General features: G+C 48.7%; 1 protein-coding gene across 5 annotated transcripts in view; it reads right to left on the minus strand.

Moving 5' to 3' along the window:
* The window catches only part of TTC7B (tetratricopeptide repeat domain 7B), a 275,364-nt gene that overhangs the window by 59,703 nt on the left and 192,837 nt on the right, over positions 1 to 22,824 (minus strand). For all 5 annotated transcript variants that reach the window (XM_027552728.1, XM_027552730.1, XM_027552726.1 and 2 more), the window contains exon 15: positions 21,516 to 21,676. In XM_027552728.1, coding sequence (XP_027408529.1) covers positions 21,516 to 21,676 — 161 coding nt within the window. The remainder of the gene's footprint in view (positions 1 to 21,515; positions 21,677 to 22,824) is intronic.

Consider the following 22,824-nt stretch of genomic DNA (forward strand, 5'->3'; position numbering starts at 1 on the left):
GCCCTTTACAGAACGCCGCAGTGTTGCCTCTGTAAGGACCCTTCTCGGTCGGCGCTGTTCATCTCCCTTCAACAAGAAAATCCCAGTCTCTCTCTCTGGCCTCCCATCCACAGCGCTTAGCTCCGTAAGGTCAACAAGCTTCAAATCAGCATTTTCTCTCTAAACCACAGAAGATAAAGAAAAACGTCTCTAGTGATTGAAGTTGGACCTGCAGGAGAATTCCTCACCATGGACCACTCATTTGAAGGCAGGCACTTCTGAGGGGGACAGTCTCTTTTCCCCTATGAGAGCTGGAATAGGCTGGTCCTGAGAGGCGCCACCCGATCTCGGGATGGCTCGGCACCATCCCCTCCCTCCGAATGGACTCCGGATGCCTGAGCAGGTGCTGGCGGCCCCCAGGGGTCAGGGCTGTGGCCCCCTCAAGCCTGGGGCTGTAGAAGCCGAAGTGGGGGCGGTAAGAACCACAGGCCAAGGAATGCGGGCGGCAGGGCCTGGCCAACCAGCGGCAGGCAGAGAGAGTGAGGCCAGATGGAGACAGGGCTTGGCTTTGGCTCAAAAACACCTCAAGAAGTGACGTTCCCGGAGGCCTTTCCAGGACTGCCTGCAGGGAACGGCAGCTCCTCAGGTGTCCTGAGGGGTTTTTAAGGAGGCAGATGTTGACTCATGAGTATCTTCATGCGTCTAGAAGGTAGTGGGAGTACTTTTTCACCAGAAAGTGTTAAAAGTGAAAGTGAAAACGTGAGTCAGTCGTGTCTGACTCTTTGCAACCCCATGGACTGTGGCCCACCAGGCTCCTCCATCCATGGGGTTCTCCAGGCAAGAAGACCGGAGTGGTTGCCATTCCCTCCTCCAGCGGATCTTCCTGACCCAGGGATGGAACCCTGGTCTCCCGCGTTGCAGACAGATTCTTTAGCACTGAGCCACCAGGGAAGCCCACGTTTCCAGCAGAGTCTTCCAGCAAACACAGGTCACCTGGGAGGCATGTTACAGAGGAAGCAGGGCTGCTGAGCAGCCACCTGCCAGCGTGTGGTGGAGACCTGCTTGGACGCCAGAGACCTCACGGGTGATGGTTGGGCACCAAGCCATTCGGGCCAATGGGCCACCCCACCAGGACCACGGTGGGTTCTTGGAGGCCCCCAGGTCCTCTGACTGAGCCAGGCTCGAAGCGGGCCTGCCCACGGGGGCCAGGAGGTGGGGGGGAGGTTTCCCCGCCCAGCAGGCAGCTGGGGCTCTGAGAGCAGTTATCACGGCTCCTGGAACTGGACAGGACGCCAGAGCCTCGTCTCTAGGCTGCAGCTTGGGAGAGCAGTTCTGTGCAAGGCTTCTTGGCGGAGAAAGAACTTCTAATTAACATGAAATAACAGCTTTCAAACACTTGACTCAGGATGTGGAGTTGAAAAGGTGTGGGCTGGATTTCAGAGAACCCGACAGGAAGAACAATAGTACAACTGCTGAGCCCAAGAGATGGGAGAGGCGCTGGGCATGGAGTGCGAGGAGGGCCGCACGGAGGGGAGGCCGGGGACGGGGACGGGGCGGGGGGGGGCGGGGGCGGGGCCGGGGACAGGGGGCTGGGGGACAGGGGGGCTGGGGGACAGGGGGCTGGGGACAGGGGGCTGGGGGACAGGGGTCTGGGGACAGGGGAACTGGGGACAGGGGGCTGGGGACAGGGGAACTGGGGACGGGGCGGGGGGGGGGGGGCGGGGGCGGCCGGGGACGGGGGGCTGGGGGACAGGGGGGCTGGGGACAGGGGAACTGGGGACAGGGGGCTGGGGGACAGGGGGGCTGGGGACAGGGGGCTGGGGGACAGGGGTCTGGGGACAGGGGAACTGGGGACAGGGGGCTGGGGGACAGGGGAACTGGGGACAGGGGGGCTGGGGACAGGGGAACTGGGGACAGGGGGCTGGGGACAGGGGAACTGGGGACAGGGGGGCTGGGGGACAGGGGGGCTGGGGACAGGGGAACTGGGGACAGGGGAACTGGGGACGGGGCGGGGGCGGCCGGGGACGGGGCCGGGGACAGGGGCTGGGGGACAGGGGGGCTGGGGACAGGGGAACTGGGGACAGGGGGGCTGAGGATGGGGGGCTGAGGACAGGGGGGCTGGGGGACAGGGGGGCTGGGGACCGGGCTGGGGGGGCAGAGCCGCTCGCCCACCGTCAGGCGTGTCGTGCACGATGGCAGACCTCCAGGACACCTGAGTCTGGCCCGGCTTTGAAGGCAGGCAGAAGCGGGGGCAGAGGCCTGGCCTCAGAGACCGGCCCCGGGCCTGGCTGGTGAGGCGGAGAACAAAGCCGGAACAGACGCCGGGATGCCTGACGCCCTTTTCACCGAGCCCTGCTCGCGCATCTCAGGACTGTTGCGAATGCCTGGCTGGGGGCACGTTCCATTAGGACAGACTCGAAGATACACACAGCGTCTGGTGTTCACGGGCCGTGGTTGATGTCCCAAGAGGCCGCAGAGCCTACCTACAGAGGATACCCTGAGGCAGAAATCCTGGGACCGACCAGCCGCAGCTGTCTCAGCGCGCCGACCTGTCGATGCAATGGAAGCAGCAGCGGGTGGACGGCTACACACACCCCTGGGTCCAACCACGGCCAAGTGAGGTGTTGCTCTAAGTGCAGTCAGGTGTCACGTGCTGGGAAAATGGTCTTTTCCTGTTCCCTACAGCTGGCTCAAAGTCCATTAATCTAATTTTAAAACTTTTTGTTCAGAGACTCCTCGAATCCTTACAGGAAATTAATGAAGACTAGAACTTCCCTACAATACCCATCTGACGATGTTCCTGGAGCCCAAACCTAGCATCTCGGGCAATGCCCCTGAGGGCCTGGCTCCTGCCCATGTGCTCCGCCCACCAGGGGCACCCCCATCCTAGTCAGGGTCGCCTTCCTTCATGGTCACCCTCCTTGCGCCCCTGAGTCTGTGCGCAGGCTGTTCCTTCTGTCTGGATTCTGCTTTTCCACCTGTTTCTACTTTTAAAGCCTTCTCTACTTAGCTTTCAAGGTTCAGGTCAAACCTCCTTGCCCCCCAACCACTGAAGCCAGCCTTAAATAAACAGAAGCTAAAACTCCCAAATGGAAATACAATTCCAGAAAATACAAGAGTTCTCTGCTGTGGAATAATGAGCTATAAGCCAGGAAGCTTCTGCTTTCAAGACAAGTGAAATAATAACAATAACCACAGTGGCTGCCAGACGCTGTAAACATGTGATCAGTGATTCTTACGACATCCCTGCAAGTTTGGCCGAAAGCTAAGTCTTCCGCCCGAGTTCACACAGCCGGTTCCTGGCAGAACAGAAATGTAACCCAAACCCACTTGACTCCACAGCGCAGGACAAGAAACGTGAGAAAGACTTAAAATATTCTAAACACACCACTGACACTAATGAAGATATGTAGCATTTTCTAATCCACTGTTAAATATTTAAAACCCTAAAATGTGCAAGTGGTAAAGAATCCACCTACCATGCAGGAGACACAGGAGCATGGGTTTGATCCCTGGGTCAGGAAGCTCCCCGGGAGGAAGAAATGGCAACCTACTCCTGTATTTTTGCCTGGAGAATCTCCTGGACAGAGGAGCCTGGTGGGCTACATTCCATAGGCTCACAAAGAATCAGACCCGACTGAGCATGCATATGGAGACAAAATCTGCAAAGATCTCCGTTAGATACTGTGTGGAAGAGAAAGAGGCATAAAATACAGTTCCTTGCCCTCAGAGAATATATAGTCCAATCAGTAAAAAAAAAGACTTGCTTGCCACAAAGATTAGGTGAGACTTCTGGCTTAGGCACAGATTGTATGTGTGTGTGTTAGTCGCTCAGTTATGTCCAACTCTCTGTGACCCCCTGGACTGTAGCTCTAGGCTCCTCTGTACATGGGATTCTCTAGGCAAGAATATTGGAGTGGGTTGCCATTTCCTTCTCCAGGGGATCTTCCCAACTCAGGAGGCCCTGAAATTTGGGCAGGGCTGCAGGAAAAGAGGAGTTGGGGCTGCTGAGGTTTTGTTCCTAGGATACGTCATACGTGATTCTGAATAAAATGATTACATTTGCTTTTTGTGACTTGCTTCTTCCCTCAAAAGTCAGGTGCATATAAAACTCTAGACACTTGATGGACACAGTTAATCAGGGTTTTACTTTTCATTAGAACTAATAGAAATAATATTTTACCCTATTTTTGGAATTTTTTGAGAATCCCAGAGTAACTCTCGAAATAACTGCCTGGCTTAGTGTAGAGCTCAGAGAGAAGATGGGGCCCCTGGTGAGTTCTCACTGGGCACTTGGGCAATGTACCAGGGCCCAGTTTAATCTCCAATCTCACCCCAGGAAGATTTCCTCACTCCTGGACACCCTGCCTCCAGCACGTCCCTCTGGTTCAGCTTTATCCTGGGCCCCACCCCCATGAGTCCCAGACGCGACCCCGCATAGGCCCTCCTACCTCCCTGCCTGTGTTCTCTGCCCGCCTGGAGGTCTCCTCCCCAACCACCCTCCCAATGACCCGTGCAAGTCCCTCTGTCTGACATTTCTGATCTGCCCCTCCCCAGGCAGCAACTAGCTTCGTCCTCATCTCATTTGCATATTTCTTTTCATCTGTTTACTCATAAACATAGACAGCGTATTAAAAAGCCATCACTTTGCTGACAAAGGTCCATATAGTCAAGGCTATGGCTTCTCCAGTAGTCATGTATGGATGTGAGAGTTCACCATAAAGATGGCTGAGCGCCAAAGGATTGATGCTTTTGAACTGTGGTGTTGGAGAAGACTCTTGAGAGTCCCTTGGACTGCAAGGAGATCCAACCAGTTTATCCTAAAGGAAATCAGTCCTGAATATTCACTGGAAGGACTGATGCTGAAACTGAAGCTCCAATACTTTGGCCACCTGATGTGAAGGAGTGACTCATTGGAAAAGACCCTGATGCTGAGAAAGATTGAAGGCGGGGGTGGGGGGGGGTGTGGTGCGACAGAGGATGAGATGGTTGGATGGCATCGTCGACTCAGTGGATATGAATTAGAGTAAACTCCAAGAGATAGTGAAAGACAGAGAAGCCTGGCGTGCTGCAGCCCATGGAGTCACAAAGAAGTGGACATGACTGAACAACTGAACAACAGATCTATGCAGTTGTCAGTGTGCCTGATAATGAATTTGTTCATCTTTTTGTCAGTCATTTTAAAAAGTGCCTAATATGCCTTTGAGGCCACAAAGAGGAGTAAGATGCGGTATTTCTCCCCTCACCAAAAGCTCACAGTGTAGCGGTCTATACACAGGATACGTGATAAGCCCAGATAGACATAAGGACAAGGTTATCTGGCAGCGCAAAAGGAAGGAGACAGGGTCTTCCTGGGGGGCCATGGAGGACAACTGAGAAGGACTTTTCTAGTTAGGGGAGGACGGGCTCTGGGGAGAGGCCTTCCAGGCAGGCAGATGGACCATCTCAAGCCAAGGCAGGATCGTCCCCGTGTGCTCAAAGAATGGGGTCTGGAGTCTGGGATATAAGGCTGGGACCTGAGAAGAAGACAGAAGAGGAGATATTGCTAAATTCTGAAATCTAGTATGCCTCACCAAGCTTTCTGATGAAGAACTGTCAATGACAATAAGGAAAGTTTAGAGAAATACTATAGTAATAAACTCCCTCCAATCTTACAGCATAAAAAATGCACTCATTAATTGCATCAAGGAGGAAACACACATGTTAATAAACAAACCCTCACTAATCAGATCCGTAAACGCTGTTGTCAAGGCAGCTGATTCAGAAAGAACATCCCGGGAAGCCCGAACGTCTGGTATTTTGTGCTGATCTGTGTTTGCAGCGCTTGGGCTAGGCCTGCCAGGGACCTGTCTTTGTTTAGCTGCTGAATGTCGGCCGGGATGCAAAACAGCTGTGCAGAAAATGCCTGTGGTGTTTGCCCAAGCGGGGCAGTGGCCACGGGGACCTCGAACGCCGCCCCCATCTCTCTTCCGGGGACTGAGCTGAGGGCTGGCGTGGACTGGCTGCAGAACACCTGTGGGGAGCGTCACGGGGTGGAAGAGACGGCACAGCGGGCAGGGGCGGGAGGAGGCAGGCGCGCTGAGACGCAGTGTGAGGTTGGGAAGACGGCTGGGCAGCCACGGAGCAGAACGGGAGAGGAGCCGAGCGAGGCGCCCGGAGCACGCGGTGAGGCGGAGGAGGGCGGAAACCCGTCGCCAGTGAGTCAGCGGGACGGAGTCCGAGAGCGCTGAGCGGGCCTCTCGCCGGTCACGGACGGGCGGTCATTAGACACCGCTGACCAGCCCTCCAACATCGGGGTGAGCGGCTGGCCTCAGGTTCCAGGCTGGCTTTGGTGAAGCAAATCCATCTCGACTCCTCCTCACCTGCATTTCTGACGGCCTGCTGGTCTCGGAGCCCTGGCTCTCCCGCTGGATTTCCACAGCAGGCTGATCCCGGGAGGGGGTGTTCTTTGCAAAACGTAGCCTCTAATCCGGGCTGAGTCACCGTCGCTAGAGGGAGCGGGGCCAGGACTGGTCACTGGGCCACCTGGCCTGACGCATCTCCATGGGCTCAGCCACCCCCAGGCGTGCCTGCAATGGTGGGCATACAGCTGTGCAGGCCCAGGGCTGAGGCTCCCGGACCCCTGAGGACCCTCTGAGGATAGGTGGAAGGAGGGGGGGTTTGGCACCAGTCACGTGACGGCTTCCATAACACTGCTTGGGGAACAAATCACTCATGGAGATCGACCAAAAAACATCATCTGAATGAACGATCTGTCTGCTCAGCTATCAGGAAACACACAGTTTCCTTCATCATCTGGCCCTCCTAATTGCTGTACTGACATCTGTTCATCAACTCATTAGAAAAAGAAAAAAAAAAAAATATGTATATATATCTTTTTCCAATTAACCCAAACCTGGGAAAGACCTTGAGAGTCCTGCAGTGAATGCTTTGCTACTCAAGAATGTGGTCAGGGCAGGTACCTTCTGCATTCCCTGGGAACCTGTGAGAAATGCAGAAAATCCACCCACTCTAGACCCAATGGGGGTTTCTCTGGTGGCTCAGACAGTAAAGAACCTGCCTGCAATCAAGAAGGATTGGGAAGATCCCGTGGAGAAGGAATGGCAACCCACTCCAGTATTCGTGCCTGGAGAATTCCGTGGACAGAGGAGTCTGTCTGTAGCATCTTCATATAACAAGATTGGGTTAGAATCTTGTTCTAATGGATTAGAACGAGACCCGATGGATTAGAATCTTCATGTAACAAGATTCCTAGGTGATCTGTGTGCAAATTTAAGTTCAAAAAGTAGCACTCTACTTCATAACTCTCCATTTTTACTTTCAATGGTCTGATTTTTTTTTTAAAGACCTCCAGGAAAACACTTCCCATAGTCCCTACACTTAGGCAATTCTGTGTTTATTTCATTCCAGTAAGAATTTTGAAGGTATTTTATTCTTAAATTCAGTGGCCATTCTGATCAATCACTTACATTAAGTTCATAAATGAAGGGCACCCCCCACCTGTGGTCTTGAACCTTTCTTTCCTTTTAGAGAGATTCTCTGGGTGAGGTTCTGGTGGCTGTGCTATAAGAAATGGCAATCGACTCCAGTATTCTTGCCTGGAGAATCCCATGGACAGAGGAGCCTGGCGGGCTACAGTCCATGGGGTCGCAAGAGTCGGACACAACTGAACCACTAAGAACAACAAGGTCCTTGCTGAGCATGGCCAGTGAGGACCAGTGTACTGAGCCAGGCACCGCTCACGTTGTCAGCCACAGAAAGGGTGCCTGAGTCTGCAGAGCACTGGATCGTCACCACTGCCCGGGGCGTCTGCCTCAGGGCTGGAAAACTCAAATGTCTTCCTGAACCAGGCAAGTAAACAGGAGCTGGCTTCAAGGTCTCTTTGGAGTCATGCCTGCCCACCCCAAAGCTAATCAAATCCAGACATTCCTGAGATGTGCATTCATTTACAGGGACTCTGCTAACAGAAGTCTGCCCATGGCTACCGGACGGACACCCCTGGTCTGCAAGCTCGTCAGAGACTGAGCGCCTGGTGTCCTTTAGAAACCCCAGAGCACACGCTGATGCCTGCTCATCTGGCTAACAGAACCACCAAAGGGAGGTTTGAAGATCGTGGCTAGAAACGAGCGGCTGGCCCAGGCGGCTCATTGGCCAACTTCTCTGGGAGCCTCTACCACTGAGGAAGTTCTGGAAATGCGACCACGCTCAGGGCCCGCGGCGGCCGGGGAAGGAGACCCCGCACAGGGTGCTGGCAGGTGTGGGGACTCCCCCGCCAGCCTCCCTGTCTCCCCCGCCAGGGCTCCCCGAGCTGCTGGCTCCGGGAGCACCGGCACCGCGTCTGTTCGGCCGAAGCCAGCTAGCCCCGCGGGCGGATGCCTGGCTTTACAGGCGCGCCCACCCCTAGCGCAGGCTGAGGACGGCCGCCCGGCCTCCTCTCTGGACGGGCAAGGCCTCCCGCTGGGCCCCGTATCAGTTACACTCTGCTGCGCCTTTCGGTCGAAGTGTCAACAATCTGGATACTCCCCCATCCTCCTAGCGATATTTTTAGAACAAACAAACAACTGGCATATTTAGCGGCAATAAATCACCCTGAGAAACCCTGGTTTGGCTCATTTTTTGCTCCCACTTTAGCTACTAATCTCAACTCCGATTAGGGTCCTGGAACCTCAGCTGGAAGTGCCCGGGACGGGCTGGTTGAGAACACGTGTGCACCAGGCCGCCCAGGCCTGGGAGAGCCGCTCTGGGCCTGCGAGTGACGTGCTGGCGATGGGAGCCATGCCCTTCAGTGCCACCCTCAGAGCAGCAGTCAGGACGGCCTCCCGGTCACCATCTGACCGGGTGGAACTGGGGTGGAGGGGGTGCGGAGAAGCAAGAGGCCCAGAAGCCGCCCCGGGGCTGGGGGGCGAGTCGGTAAGTAACGGTCTGGGGCCCCGGAAGCCGTCTGCTACGGAAAGACGCGAGCAGGAAAAACTGGAAAGCACCCTTTCCCAGGTAACTACCCTGGCTCTAACAATAGAGACTTCGTTCTCTCTGAACCAGGACCACCACTGAGCGTCTCTAACACGGGCGGGGGCAAACCGAGAGCCGATCGGCCCATCGCCGGGGGCACGCGGGGTCCCAGCTCCCTGAGCAGGGAGCGAACCTGTGTCCCCGCGATGGACGCACAGAGTCGGAGCCCCGGGGCTGCCAGAGGAGTCGCATCATCTTTACTTCTGACTCAGCTGCCACGGCCGAGGTCTCCCCGTGTCCCCACGTCTGAGGACGGGGACTCAAGAAGGAAGGACACCCCGGGCCCCTGCAGGGATAAAGACAGACGCGGAAAGGACGGGGACCCTACAGTCACCCAGGCCCAGAGGGAAGGGGGCTCGGCCCCCTGAGACACGGACTCACAGGAAGCCGTGAAGGTCTGAGACGCACAGTGGCTCCACCCAGAGTCAGGACGGGAGCCGGACGGGGGAGGTGTCGGGTGCCTGGACGCGGGCCCGCGGGGCGGGGAGAGGTGGAGCCGGCACGCCTCTGGGCTCAGAGCGGCGCGGGACCAGGGTCCTCGCACAGCTCTGCTCCTGTGACCCCGGGCGCTTTGCCCTCGCCCTCTCTCAGCACATCGAGAGGTCTGGTTTGGCTCTGCTGCCTCCCAGGTGCCCAGGGAGGCCTGGGACTGCTCCTGAGCAGCACGGGCGGCCTCGGCGGTGGTCCAGGTTCCCAAACGCTCAGCGCACCACGGTGGCCCCCGAGCTCACGCTGTGAGCTGTGGGGGGCCGGGGAACGGCCCCTGGGCCTCAGCTCCGCGGGCACAGATCATCGGGAAGCAGGGTCCCATCCTTAACTGCCGCTGCTGTTGTTCAGTTGCCAAATCGTTTCCGATTCTTTGCGACCCCATGGACTGCAGCACGCCAGGCCTCCCTGTCCATCATCACTCCCAGAGTTTGCCCAAACTCATGTCCATCAAGTCAGTGATGCCATCCAACCATCTCATCCTCTGTCGCCCCCTTCTCCTCCTGCCCTCAATCTTTCCCAGCATCAGGGTCTTTTGAAATGAGTCAGTTCTTCGCATCTGGTGGCCAAAGTATTGGCGCTTCAGCTTCAGCATCAGTCCTTCCAGTGAATATTCAGGACTGATTTCCTTTAAGATGGACTGGTTGGATCTTCTTGCAGTCCAAGGGACTCTCAAAGAGTCTTCTACAGCACCACGGTTCAAAGGCATCAGTTCTTTGGCGCTCAGCCTTCTTTACAGTCCAAAGTCTCTCATATAAGAATAATCATACAGTACTTGTCCTTTTGTGACTGGCTTATTTTATTAGCATAAAAAAAAAATCCTCAAGTTTCATCCATGTTGTGGCATATTTCATAGCATATTTCAGATTTCCTCCTTTGTCTTTTTTAAAGAATTTCCTTCCTTTTTAAAAACTGAATCATATTCCATTGTATATGGGTCACACTTTGCTTATCTATCCACTCATCCATGGACACTTGGGTGGCATCTGCCTTTTGGGTCTTATGAATACTGCTGTTGTGAACTCGAGTGTACAGCCTCTGTTCCTTCTTTCAATTCTTTTGAGTATTTACCCAGAAGTGGAATTGCTGGATCATACAATAATCTATTTTTATTATTTTGAGGAACCGCCACACTATTTTCCACAGCAGCTGCACCATTTTACATTCCCACCAGCAGAGCACAAGAGTTCTGGCTTCTCCACGCCCTCTCCAACACTTGTTACTGTCTTCAGTTTTTTTTTTTTTTTTTTTAATAATAGCCATCCTAATGGTATCTCATTGTGGTTTTGATTTGCTTTCCCTAATGATTAGTGATGCTAAGACTATTTCCATGGGCTCATTGGCCACTTGAACATCTGCTTTGGACAAAGGTCTATTCAAATCCTTTGTTCATTTTTTTTTTTATTTAAGTTTTTGTTGTTGTTGTTATGGAAGTCTGATTTTAAGCTAGCTACTGCACCACTGAATCCACTCCACTTTGATCTGTGGTATCTTTTAGGCAGTCACGCACTACCCTTTGCCCAAAGATCACCCCAACCTGTATCTGAGGAAGGGGCATCACCAGTCAGTTACTGTGAGCTCATCCCTCCCAGACATCCTTCCGTGGGTCATTTCTCCAGTTTAACATGACGAACAGCCTCTTTCCTTGTGTTCCAACTTTCTATCAAATACAGATTTAATGGGCACGTTCATTACCCCATCACTCAGCTCAGACATAAAAATAGCCCATAAAACTGGCCTCTCAGTAATCACTACATCGAAACATTACTCAATAAATAAGACTATGCCTTCTTCTCACTCTCAGTCAACACACACACTCTCAGAGAAACTCAGTTTTAAGTTGAAAAAACTCAATATGATATTTCAACTTAAAACTGAGTTTCTCTGAGAGTGTGTGTGTTGACTGAGACAGAGTGAGAAGAAGGCATAGTCTTACTTGCCAAGTAATGACTTGTTTTAAACCAGATATATTCTCCACTCAAGAAAAAGATGATCTTCACCATGTTTTCTGGTTTCTTGAAGAGATTAACAGAGGAGACAGGATGAACTCCTGCTCACAGCGACTGCTGGCTTGAAGAGAACATGGACTGGCAGCCTCTCCAGCCCCTCACACAGCAACTGGAACGTGAGGGGAGCGCAGAGGCTGAGGCCAGGCTGCCTGGGCCCAAAGCCTGACCCTGACACGAGGAGATGCATCATCTCGGACAAGCCAGTCAACCCGTCTGTGCCTTAGTGTCCTTATCTGCAAAACGAGGATGACAATACTACCAGCCTCTGGTGTTCTCATGACGATTACAGTAGTGTAAAGTGTGTGAAGTGCTCACAGGAGTGGCCTGTATGCAAAATGGGCTTCCCAGGTGGTGCTAGAACCTGCCGGCCAGTGCAGGGGACATAAGTGACACAGGTCGGATGCCTGGAGGAGGAAACGGCAACCCACCCCAGTATTCTTGCTGGAGAATCCCATGGACAGAGGGGCCTGGTGAAGAGATACAGCTGAGCAAGTGAGCACGTGTGCACGTATATGAAGCGGAATGTGGCTGGAGATTGTTACTGCTGCAGCCGTGGACAAATGGGTGAGTGAGGGGGAGTTATATACGTTTCCACACAGTTCCTGTTGGTGTAAAAAGAAGCATGATTATCTGACAAAACCCGCTTCCATATGTATGGGAGTAGAAGACCATATACAGAAGAGCTTGCCTTTCAAGCTGGTAACTTGAGGATTATTTCAACATCTGACATATCAAAGTCATGGATCAGAAATCACCATAAGGGTCCCTATTGCACTTTTACTTTCTAGAGGTTTCAAGGGCTGCTTTCTGAGCTTTGTGGTGACAGTTGATGGCTTCTTATGTGTGCAGCTGATTTGATGACCTCTGTGAGAGTCCGAGAATAAGTGCCTTCATGTGCTCTATTTAAGTAGGAAATAGTAAAGTTCAGATCAACTGAAAATCTGTAATGAGGAAAGCTGTATAATCACAACTTGTCTCAGGGCAAGAAGCTATACCCTGGCGTGGTTGGGTCTAGTTAGACGCCGTTGGAAGCCTGGGCTGAATTAGAATAAAACTCAGTTACACTCAAGTTCTCAAATCCGCCACTGACACTATACTCTCTGATATATTTTCCAAAGACAGAAGTAACAGACTGTCAGCTCTCACTGCGATATTCTATCTAAAAATGAATAATCCCAGGCAGAAGCACAAAGTCTGCGAGGGCCTGACCACACCCTGGTCACGCTGTCTTCGGAAGAGAGAAGTGTTTCCAACATCAGCCAGCATCGCCTTCTATATTCTTGGACCAATAAGGAAAATTACTAAGTAAAATATATTCATCAATTAGGAAATTTCTGCCAAGCTGTATTTTAAAAGAACAACAGAGGCCCTTATACCAAGTACAAGAGACAGTGAATCTATCAGAATCCATGAACACAATATAAAAATGTGTATTTTGTTAAATTTTATTTCAGGAAAAACGTACCGTGCGTGAGAGACTTTTAATATATAATCAGCAAATGCTAATTTTCCTTTTGTTTAGGTATTTAATAGTTAAAGGCTTTAAGAAAACAAGTTTTCAACAGAAGAAAAAGGCAGTATTAGAGAAACAAACGAAAAAGATAAGACACATACAGAAATGACAGACATTCATTCACCCGTCACTGATTATATTAAATGTGAAAGGCACAAATACTTGAGACAAAAGGCAGAAGTTACCTGCCTGAATAGAAAAGCAAAATCCTAAACTAACAAAACCTAAGAAAACTAAATAAAACCCCATCTATAGAGGAAGAAATACTAGAAGAAATAATGCCTGAGAATTTTCTACAAACAATAAACAAGACAAACAAGACCAATTCACAGCTAAGAAGTCCCAAGCAGGCCTCGCGCCTTGGCCACACCACGGCGGAAACGCCGGGCGCCGCCACGATGGCCGCGGCAGCGGACGTGCGACTGCCGCATCACGCCGACGTCTGCGTCAGGACGCGCCGACGTCTGCGTCAGGACGCGCCGACGTCTGCGTCAGGACGCGCCGACGTCTGCGTCAGGACGCGCCAAGCGGGCTTCGCAACCCTGACGAAAGCAGCGGCGCGCTCAGGAGCGAGGAGACACGAGCCTGGAATCATGGATCTGGAAAGGTATTCCAAGTACACACACACAAATTGTATGTGTGTATATCTCTCTGTATGTGTATGTATATATGGTATATGATATTTGTAAGTGGATGTATGATGAAACTAATTATGCAATTTGTTACATATTGATAAAAGGTAGAATTTAGAAGGAAGACACAGCAATTCTGTGGCTTCCCTGGTGGTTCAGATGGTAAAGAACCTGCCTGCAATGCAGGGAACCTGGGTTCAATCCTTGGGTAGGGAAGATCCCCTGAAGAAGAGGATGGCTGCCCCCCTCCAGTATTCTCACCTGGAGAATTTCACGGACAGAGGAGCCTGGCACGCTACAGTCCAGGGGGTCACAAAGAGCAGGACACAACGGAACCACTAACACACATAGCAATTCTACATTTAAATGTACCTAAGAAAACAGCTTTAAAATATATAAAACAAAAATTGCTATAACTATGTGGGGAAATGGTACAATCTCCCATCAGAGTTAGTTTTAACATACCTCTGCTCAATAATTGATAGATGAAGTAGACAAAACAACATTAATAAGAATAAATAAGATCTGAAAAACATAGTTGACAGCTCAACCTTATATATAAAAGTAAAATTTATCCCCAAAGGCAGGAAACAGCCTTTTCAAGCACATATGAAATATTTATCAGAAGTGACCTCACGCTGGGCCATAATAGAAGTCTTAACAAATTTCAAATTTATATAGATTACAGCCTCTGAACACAATTCAATGAAATTAAAAGACCATTGACAAAAGATAAATTTTTGAGAATTCTACACTCTCACTGTCCAGGGCTTGGGTTCAGTCCCTGGCCAGGGAACGGGGATCCTGCAACAGCATGGCCAAAAAGGTCAAGAGAAAATAAGAGAGGGAAAAACCTTTCTTATGTGAGCTAAACATCCAACTGAAAAATTAAGAAAGAAAACCAGCTAAAACAAAACAGAACAGATTGTAAGAAAACAGGAGAAAAGAAATAACAGAAACGAGGATAGAAATTCATAAAAAAGAAAGCAAATATATAGTTGAGATGATTAAAAAAAAAACCAAACACTGGTTCTTTGAAAAGATCAATGTTTCAAACAGGTTCCTGGTAAGATTGTTCAAGAAAAAAAAAATATCAAACAGTATTAAAAAGACTTAACCACAAATGCTATATGACAGTAAATAGTTTTAAAACATTATAAATAATTCTTTCAGTCATATAAGAATGTTCAAACTACTGCACAATTGCACTCATCTCACAAACTAGCAAAGTAATGCTCAAAATCCTCCAAGCCCGGCTTCAACAGTACGTGAACCGAGAACTCCCAGATGTTCAAGCTGGATTTAGAAAAGGCAGAGGAACCAGAGATCAAATTGCCAATATCCTCTGGATCATCGAAAAAGCAAGAGAATTTCAGAAAAACATCTACTGCTGCTTCATTGACTACGCTAAAGTCTTTGACTGTGTGGATCACAACAAACTGTGGAAAATTCTGAAAGAGATGGGAATACCAGACTACCTGGCCTGCCTCCTGAGAAATCTGTATGCAGGTCAGGAAGCAACAGTTAGAACTAGACATAGAAAAACAGACTGGTTCCAAATAATGGTCAAGGAGTACATCAAGGCTGTATACTGTCACCCTGCTTATTTAACTTATATGCAGAGTACATCATGCAAAATTCTGGGCTGGATGAAGCACAAACTGGAATCAAGATTGCTGGGAGAAATATCAATAATCTCAGATATGCAGATGACACTACTCTTAAGGCAGAAAGTGAAGAGGAACTAAAGAGCCTCTACATGAAGGTAAAAGAGTGAAAAAGCTGGCTTAAAATTAAACATTCAAAAAACTAAGGTCATGGCATCCGGTCTCATCACTTCATGGCAGATAGATGGGGAAACAGTGGAAACAGTGACAGACTTTCTTTTCTTGGGCTCCAAAATCACTGCAGATGGTGACTGCAGCCATGAAATTAAAAGACGCTTGCTCTTTGGAAGAAAAGCTGTGACAAAACTTAGTATATTAAAAAGTAGAGACATTAATTTGTCGAGAAAGGTCTGCATAGTCAAAGCTATGGTTTTTCCAGTATTCATGTATGGATGTGAGAGCTGGACCTTGAACTGTGGTGTTGGAGAAGACTCTTGAGAGTTCCTTGACGTGAAAGGCGATCCAACCAGTCCATCCTAAAGGAGATCAGTCCTGAGTGTTCACTGGAAGGACTGATGTTGAAGCTGAAACTCCCAAACTTTAGTCACCTGATGTGAAGAGTTGACTCACAAGAAAGACCCTAATGCTGGGGAAAATTGAAGGCAGGAAGAGAAGGGGACGACAGAGGATGAGATGGTTGGATGGCATCACTATGACATGAGTTTGAGCAGGCTCCAGGAGATGGTGAAGAACAGGGAAGCCTAGTGTACTGCAGTCTGTGGGGTTGCAAAGAGTTGGACATGACAGAGAAACTGAACAACAGCAAATAAATAACTATGCCAATAAAATTTAGAATTTAGAGTAAATGGACAAATTATTAAAATACATATAGTATATTAAACATAGATTAATAAAATAAGAAGTAGAAAACCTCAATATCCTTTAATCATTTAAGAAAAAGATATCAGAAGTTCTTCCATGGGAAAAGACCAGTCCCAGATGGTTTTACAGGCAAATTCTACCAAAACTTATTATTCTAGGAATAAATAATTTTAATCTTACACAAAGATTTCAAAGACACAAAAAAGAACTACTGCAGCTCATTTTATGAGGCTGGCATAATCTTGATGCCAAAACCTGACAAGGATATAACAAGAAAGAAAAATCATAATCTATTTCATACATGAACATAAATGTTCTTTAGAAAATGAATAAACTGAATCTATTAAAAAGCTAATAGATTACGATCAGGTTGGGCTTATTCCAAGAATGCAAAGTTAATTTAACATTTAAAAATATCGATTAATATAACATTCACAGATTAAAAGAGTAAAATTATATAATAATCATATTAATAAATACAGAAAAAGCATTTATATCAATTTATGATTAAAGAAACAATCTCTTAGCAAGCCTTCTTGGAAAGAAAGAAAGAAAGAAAGAAAGAATTAATATCAATTAATATCAATTTATGATTAAAGAAACAATCTCTTAGCAAGCCTTCTTGGAAGAAAGAAATTTTCTTAACCTCTTAAATAATGGTTTAAGTGGAAAAGCATGGAATTTTTTTCAGGCAACTCGGAATAAATCTAGTAAACACTGGCAAAATGTTTATAAAGAAAATTATAAAGCTTCATTTAAAAATATTTTTAAAGGTCTAAATAATTAGAGACATCTAACTTTCCCCCAACTAAGCTATTAGATGAAATGTGTTGGGTTGGCCACAAAATCGTTTGTGTTTTTCTGTAAGGAGTTACAAAAAACCTGAACAAACTTTTTGGCCAATCCAATAATTCCAGTCAAAATCTTAACAGGTTTTTTTTTTGGTGGAAGTTGAAAAGCAAATATGAAGGTTTATATGAAGGCTCAAAGGCCTGAGGTCAGCCAGGACACCCCCAAGAAGCAAGTTGCAGGGTGGACCGACCTCACAGATAGTAACATTGTGAGAAGGATGGTAGAGCAGCAGCCGCAGAGACGGGCGCCCTGAACAGTGGGGCCAAGCGGGGAGCTCACAGTCAGCTCCTCCCACGGGCCCATGTTTGATTTAAGACCAGAGCGGCCCTGGGGAGAAACAGGGAAAGGAGTCTTCAGTACGTGATGCTGGACACTTGGGTATCCCCATGGGAAAAAATGACCCTGGGTCCTTTATATCCCACATACACAAAGCAGTCAATTCCATATGGACTCTAGCTTCAGGGATGAAAGATAACCTGAGGGCTTTAGAAGACAACAAGAAAGGTTTCTTAAACTAGACACAGAACTACTGTCCTTGGATAGGACTGATTCAACTGATTCAATTATACTTTAAGAACCTCTGTTCCTCAAAAGATCCCACTAAGAGAAAGCAAAGACAGGACACAAATTGGGAGATTTTCACCACACAGGTAACCAACAAAAGCCTTTTGAACTATACATAAAGAAATCTGACAAATTATTATGAAACAGACAACCCAGGTAGAAAAGAAGACTTCTACATGTGCTTTATAAAAGAGAAAAGCTGAGTGACCAACAAACAGAAAGGTGTTCCACCTCACTGATGATGAACGACACGCCACTTAAACTCACAGCAGGGGCCACTAACCAGCGCCCGCCACTGACCGCACCCACCACTAACCAGCGCCCGCCACGTCCGAGTGTTGGCGCGGGGAGCCACGTGGGCTCTTGGGCACTGCTGGTGGAGAAGAGCATGGACACAAGCACCTTGGAAATGGTTTGGGATTATCTGGTAACGCTGAAGATACACGCATCCTACGGTCCAACAGTTCCACTCCTAGGAGTCCACCTGCCGAAAGGCTTGCACACAGGCATCAGAGCTGAGTCAGGATACCTGTAGCAGCGTGCTTCATAACTGTCAGAAACTGCAAAGAGCCCACGTACCCACTTACTGCAGACGCGAAACAGAAATCCGGGTGTATTTATACAAGAAAGTACCATTCGTATAAATGAACAGACTGCTGCTGTATGCGAGAGGGATAACCTCAGAAACACAAAGCTAAGCAATGAGAAAACAAATAAGAATGTGTTATTATTGAGTACAATTCCATTAAAAATTTTTAAAAATACACAAACCCAGAAATTTTTATTACTTAGGAATACCAACATCTGTGGTATAGAAACACAAAAGACTGCTCAACATAGAATTCAGGAGAGCAGCTAACCTGAGCAGGGGGAGGTCAGGGGTGGGGAAGTACAGCGTATAGGAAACGCACAGCAACACTAAGGATTTCTTTCTTAAACACAGAAGCATTTATACATAGGTTACTTGCATTTTTATTTTAAATAGATTTAATAAGTAGTCTTTTGCGTCTACTCAATATTTAATCACGTTAAAGGATTCCAAAATATCACATGTGAAGCTGCTGTCTTCGTTGTGATAATATTTCTAGGAATGCCTTTCAGTTACTGAAACATCACCATGTACGAGTGCCTTCGCCGCCCTGGCCAGGACAGCTGACTGCCCCTGGAGGAACAGCTGGTGTCTCCAGGGCTGCCTAACCATCCTGACTGGCACCAGGAGATGATAAAAGTTGGTGGTCAGGCTTCCCTGGTGGCTTGGAGGTAAACAATCCACCTGCCAGTGCAGGAGACATGGGTTCAACCCCTGGTCTGGGAAGATCCCACTTGCCACAGAGCAACTAAGCCCGTGCGCTACAACTGCTGAGCCCACACGCTGCCACTACTGAAGCCCTTGCGGCCTGGAGCCCGGGCTCCGCAGTGAGGAGCCCCTGCGACGAGAAGCCCACGTTCCGCAGCACAGCACAGCCGCGGCAACCGGGGAAAGCCGCATGCAGCGGCGAAGCCCTAGCACAGCCAGCGACAGCACAGAATAAACCGAGTCTGTTAAGAACTCACAGTTGCGTATCTTGAAGAAGTAGCTCAAGCTCCGTGGCTTAATGGGGACCAAGTGTGAAAGTCTAAGTGTTAGTTGCACAGCCGTGTCCGACTGTACCTCACCAGGCTCCTCTGTCTGTGGGATTCTCCAGGCAAGAATACTGGAGTGGGTAGTCATTCCCTTCCCCAGGGGATCTCCCCGACTCAGGGATCGAACTCAGGTCTCCTGCATCGCAGGCAGATTCTTTACCATCTGAGCCACCAGGGAAGCCCCAGTGGGAACCAAAAAGCTCTGTAATTCTCTGCATCAGGCTAAGATGCTAGTTCAATCAATTCTTGGTTCAACAGCCTGACCCTAACAGCAGGAAGAGCTCTCATCTCCCCCTAGCAGGGGCTGAGGAAACACCCACCACACCCCAGGCTGGGGTAGGTCACGGCTGTCGGACACCAGACACACGAGGCCGTCCCAGGCTTCCCAGAGCCTGCAGCTCTGCGGGAGACCAGCCGGTCACAGACAAACAGATAACACCACAGGGCGGTCGGGACAGGTGCCCAGGGAACCTTGTTTAGGTTGGTGTTAAAATGTTTTACCCAGGATGGGAAGAAACCATGGGATCTACAGACTACATCTGGCCCCCGACTTTTAATAAAGTATTCTTGGGAAGAAGTTTCCCATCACAAAGGAAGAAATACAAATATTTAAAAAGCAAACAAGTCATCAGGGCTCTCAGCCCTGCTGCCATATGCTCCGCTTTTTTGAGCTTACAGCTTAACATTAAAATAACAGGCTCGCATTCCTCAAATATCTCTACTGCTGTTCCTTACTTCCACTACTTGAAAAGGCTGTCAGCTGCTGTCACTTGGAGGCATTGCCATATTAGCCACCACTGTTTACTGCCTGCACTGCTGCGCGTCTATTAGTGTAATAAGCCTGCTCCTCTCTTGGATGACACCCCAGGCTGTCTACGCGAGAGCCTCAGGCTGGAGTCTGACTTCTAACAAAGGTGCTGAGGGTGGGAGGCAGGAGTGGCCACTTTATAAATATTGATGAGAGAAATGGAATTCAGTTGCATCGGGCTAAACTTTACTGATGGGCTGCGTGTTTTTTAAAATGTTTCAACCACTTTATGGTTCCATGGGCTAACCAGCCTTGGATAAAATTCAGACATGTCCTCAGAGAGCAAAAGAGCAAGCTTGAGACCTGCAAGAAGTCAAACACGGAGGCAAAACTCTTTAATCCACTCCGCATGAATAGCTGAACCCACAGAAGAAACCTCCAGTCAGAGGCTTCCTGGATTATAATGAGAATTTTCTCGATGGGGAGAAGAGAAATGCCCTTTTCACTTGAAGACAAAGAAATGTTTGTAATGGAAATGTGTGAACCAGTTTTCCAAGGGGAGTTGCTGAAATGCACTGATTAAAACCACAGTGAGGGGAGGAGGCAGAGAAATAAAGCCAAAGCTGAGCCACTTAAAATCTGTGTCGTTTCTGAAAGTGGGGAGAGCTAGCCAACCTTTCTTCCCCTGCCCGGGCCGCCCTGCCCGCTGCTGACCACACCTTTCTTCCCCTGCCCGGGCCGCCCTGCCCGCTGCTGACCCTGCATTAGAGAGTTAGAGCCTGCCGGCCCGCAGGACTGCCCACTGCTTCTGCCCACTGTGTACTGGTTACCAAGCTACTCCACCGAGGACAAAACGGGAACCGAGCAACCCCAAAGACAATGTCCTTCCCAACAAAGCCTGGTCACCGCCCTGGATTCAGGGATTCAGAGGGAAGAGGTGAAGATACGCAGACAATTCCAGCACACAGCAGTCTGTAATGACATTTCTTAGCTTACATACAAATATTGTTGATTGATTTAAGGAATTCCGTTTCCAAGAGAATAAAACTTAAGACACAAAGGGGTCAGGTATCCTGATCAAAGCTGCCTAAAGTATAGCGATCACCTGGAATCCGTGTGAGTCCTTGGTGACAGAGGACAAACGAGCTACGAAGCAACGGCTCCCACATTCCAGTCACTGGCGTTCATTCAACGTCACTTTTGCCATATCCACATATATTAATATTTTCCTTTAAATTCACCTTAAAACAACTCATTAAAAATTTTTAGTCTCCCTCTGAGCAATCGTTTCTATGAAATCACACTTTGATATGCAGCTGTATTTTTTCTAATGTTCATTTAAAAATGCATAACTGTTAAAATGAAACAGTTCATCCATAATGAATTTCAAATCATCTTGTATACCTCAAGGGTACACACTGGAAAAAAAGGATAAAGTATTTCAACTCAGGTTGATTTGAGAGACTGTTTCTAAATATCATAAAAAAATAAGAGTAAAGAGGATTTTGTACTATTTACCACCAGGATGTTCATGAAGGACTTGGATAGATTGAAGAGATAAATTTCACACCTTCTGTATAAGGAAAAATAAGTAAGTCCAGAATCACTTACATGAAATTTTCTGGATATTCGCTCAGGGCCATGTCGATGATATTCAGAGCATCATGGTAATGCTTCTGCGCTGAGAGCAGGAGGGCGAGGAGGTGCAGGGAGTTGGCATCGTCGCCTTGAAGTTGAAGAGCTTGGCGGACATACCCCAGAGCCTCTGGGATCTGGTTTAAAATAAAACCCAGAAGAATTCTCAGACACACGCACACACCCAGCCACCATTTCAGTATCTGAAAGTCATAGTATTAGTTGCTCAGTTGTGTCCGACTCTTTGCGACCCTGTGGACTGTAGCCGCCAGGCTCCTCCGTCCATGGGATTCTCCAGGCAGGAAGACTGGAACTGGTTGCCATGCCCTCCTCCAGGGGATCTTCCCAACCCAGGGATCGAACCCAGGTCTCACACACTGCAGGCGGATTCTAATCATCTGAGCCCCCAGGGACACCTCTGATCCTCTGTAAATGTCAGGAGTTGTTTCACGATGTGTCACATTCAGATTTTAAGCCATATTTATGGCCGCCCCAGGATATTAACCACAAACACGAAGACAGAGGCCCCGTTCAAGTGACGGCATGACTAATAAAGTGATACAAGAGACTCTGTTTCTCAGTATAACTGCCAGTCCCAGATCTTCTATCGCTCCCTAAATAAACAGTTTCTCTCTTTTCCCACACAACTGGTTTACTTTTGATTATGCCCAAGATAATTTCACTCTAAATGGAGACATAACAAATTGCCAAAAGTTTTTAAACTGCCTTAGCTGAACAGTTCCCATTTTTTTTTTCAAGTAGCGCTGAAATGAAAGTACTTAGTAAGTTTCAAAACTTTAAACAGAGCTTTCCAAACGATCAGACACCTGTGATTCTTCTCAAGTTCCTTTGTCCTGGATCTCTATTAGACATCAAGGAGAAACCCAAACAAACAAAACGCTCACACCTTTCCAAACGACAATCCAAAATAACACCACACAAGAAACAAACTGCGAGGCCACGCACAAAGCAGGTGTATCCAAGTGTAAGTAGGACCAGATACAACTTTAACCTTTAAAATCTGACAGCTGTCAAGACTTTCTTCAAAATCACCCAATACAAGCGTTGATTAAATGCATACATAACGGATATTTGAACACCAGAGTTTCCATACAGGTTTGACAGTATTCACCTGCCAGGCAGGAGACCTGGGTTCGATCCCTGGGTGGGGAAGATCCCCTGGAGGAGGAAATGGCGACCCACTCCAGTGTTCTTGCCTGGAGAATCCCATGGATGGAGGAGCCTGGCGGGCTGCAGTCTACGGGGTCACAGAGTCAGACACGAC

The sequence above is a fragment of the Bos indicus x Bos taurus genome, chromosome 10 (assembly GCF_003369695.1).
Source record: "Bos indicus x Bos taurus breed Angus x Brahman F1 hybrid chromosome 10, Bos_hybrid_MaternalHap_v2.0, whole genome shotgun sequence".
NCBI lineage: Eukaryota > Metazoa > Chordata > Mammalia > Artiodactyla > Bovidae > Bos > Bos indicus x Bos taurus.